General features: G+C 35.1%; 1 protein-coding gene across 3 annotated transcripts in view; it reads left to right on the top strand.

Moving 5' to 3' along the window:
* Positions 1-2,717, top strand: part of LOC106876520 (cilia- and flagella-associated protein 74) — a 59,473-nt gene that overhangs the window by 45,732 nt on the left and 11,024 nt on the right. For 2 of the 3 annotated variants that reach the window (XM_014925100.2, XM_052976868.1), the window contains 3 exons: positions 170-322; positions 718-833; positions 1,617-1,742. In XM_014925100.2, coding sequence (XP_014780586.1) covers positions 170-322; positions 718-833; positions 1,617-1,742 — 395 coding nt within the window. The remainder of the gene's footprint in view (positions 1-169; positions 323-717; positions 834-1,616; positions 1,743-2,717) is intronic. The other variant, XM_052976867.1, reaches the window with a different exon arrangement.

Raw genomic sequence — 2,717 nt, 5'->3', positions numbered from 1 at the left:
TATATATATATATATATATATGTGTATGTATGTATATATATATATATATATATATGTGTATATATATATATATATATATATACACACACACACAAAAAAAACTTTTGATTTTAGCATCTTCCATTCTTATCAATTTTTCATTTTTTTTTCTTCTTTCAAAATATGTCAGTTGCGAGTACAAGTTCAGTTTTCTCCAGTTCTTAACGAAAGAGAAATCAAAGAAGAAGCTGTTGCAGTGGTCACTGCTATGCTTCAGAAAGAACTCCATGTGAAATACCAAATACATTTGAAGAAAGTCGAGGAAGAAAGACAGCAAAGTTTGGTAGGTTGAAACAAAGTCTTGGCAAACTGAACTTTTTATTTTCCCTTTTGATCATATTGCAGACAACCAGGTAAATAGATTGTTTCAAATTACCTGTTGAAATATCAACATTTTGTAGTTTTGTAATAAGGGAGTGTTATGCCGAGTTATTAGCTCAGAAGTGATTAACTCTTACTGGCTCTCCCTAACATATTTAAAGACACCATTAAATGCCTACAACTATTTTTGAAACCAATATTTTTAAGGTAACACCCCAATACTTTATCTTCTTCACTATTTGTGTCTATTATAATTTTGCATATCATTTGAAACTTAATTTGTATGTGCTGTTATAGAATTTGATTTTATGATGTTATCTTTTTGTTGCTGTTGCTTTTTGTTTTGTTTTTTAACAGAGAAGTAGCAAAAGCAAAACTTCAAAAAGAATGAAATCCATCGACTGTATATCATCCCCTTCAGGACTAAAGCCAAGGTTAACTCTACAGCCTTGTATGGAGTCCATTAAAATTGAGTGAGTAATCCACCTGCTTTATGCACTTATCTGTATTCCTTCCCAGCAGTATGGACTGTGCTTTACTTAATAATACAAACCTCAAACAACTTAGATCATCATCATCATCATTGTTTAACGTCCGCTTTCCATGCTAGCATGGGTTGGACGATTTGACTGAGGACTGGTGAAACCGGATGGCAACACCAGGCTCCAATCTGATTTGGCAGAGTTTCTACAGCTGGATGCCCTTCCTAACGCCAACCACTCAGAGAGTGTAGTGGGTGCTTTTACGTGTCACCCGCACGAAGGCCAGTCAGGCGGTACTGGCAACGGCCACGCTCAAAATGTTGTATTTTATGTGCCACCCGCACAAGAGCCAGTCCAGGGGCACTGGCAACGATCTCGCTCAAAAATCCTACGAAGGCCAGTCAGGTGGTACTGGCAATGGCCAGACAAATACTCACCGATACATCAAGCAATTTCTGGAAAAAGGAGACATAAAAGGTAGCCAAATTTAGCCTGAACATCATGTGTGTGTATGTATATGTACATATTATTAAGAAGGCAGTGAGCACAAAGTGACAACTTAAGAAGGACAATTGTAATACAATATATAATCTATATGTATGTGTATATATTGTAAATTTAACATTTAGGAAATTAAATATAAGCATTATTAAATATTATACATTTGTAAAGAACAATTTCAAATTGAAATATACCAATAACCCATTGACAAACTTACACAAATGGAATTAATTATGTCTTGTATTGTGTTATGTACTTTTTTCTTTGTTTTAGTTCAAAGGAATACTCATCAGCTGTTATTTCTTTGGTCCGAAATTTCAAACCATTTGAAAAGATGTACAGAATCCCTTGCCATGTTGCTCGGGGTCTTTGCAGCCCAATGAATCCACTTGCATATGAGTAAGTGTATTAAGAGTGTATGTTGCCCATAATGCAATGTTAATGATCATCACAAGCTTTGTCAGTAACATTCCTTAATTTCATATTTGTGTGTGTGTGTGAGAGAGAGAGAGAGAGAGAGGTGAGTGGTTGAATAAATGAGTGAACATGTGTAAGTGTGTTTCATCACTTATGTCAGATAAGTTTTATTTTCACTCAGAATGAGATAAAATGATATAATAGTAATGATGAAATTATTGTATACAGTGTTCAGGTGCCCTACAACTCATCAAAGGTGCATATATAGTACATAGAATTATGTACAAATGTCAGGAAAGTGAACAATGTATGAGTTATGGTAAACATGTGTGCATAGGTATGGAGGAGAGGATATCAGGTGTAGTGTTGGTGAAATTCAGGAAGCATGGAGCTTTTAAAGGATGCAATGTCTTGCTGTAAAGGAGGGAGCTTTGGAGGAGGTGATCTTGTGTCAGATGAGGAAAGTTAGAGTGTGACAGAGGCAGAAGAAGGTGTCTTGCTATAGAGGAGGTACATGGTTACTCAAAGAGAGTGAGAGAATACCCATAGAGTCTACATAGGTATTGAGCCTTTTATTAAATTGTAGTTTACTTAATTTTAGGCCAAGAATTTTTATATATATATATATTTGTTTTGCAAGATTTTTGATGTGAAATCGTGTGTTGAAACATGTTGTTGTACTTGGGGATGGTCATATTGCCAGTTTAGCCAATAAAAACACACGCACTGTATATTTGGTGTTAATTTGCTTCAGCTTTATATTACATTAATCTTAATCTTATTTCGGCCAGAGTTCTTTCGTCACATTTCTGTGACCTCATCAGTGGTCCTTTGTTTCCTTCCTTCTTATGTTTGTCTCACCTTGCTATACAGTGCTATACACCAAATATACAGTGCGTGTGTTTTTATTGGCTAAACTGGCAATATGACCATCCCCAAGTACAACAACATATATAT

Source organism: Octopus bimaculoides, chromosome 26 (assembly GCF_001194135.2).
Source record: "Octopus bimaculoides isolate UCB-OBI-ISO-001 chromosome 26, ASM119413v2, whole genome shotgun sequence".
NCBI lineage: Eukaryota > Metazoa > Mollusca > Cephalopoda > Octopoda > Octopodidae > Octopus > Octopus bimaculoides.
The sequence above is the reverse complement of the archived record's forward strand: the minus strand, read 5'-3'. Positions and strand labels throughout refer to the sequence as shown.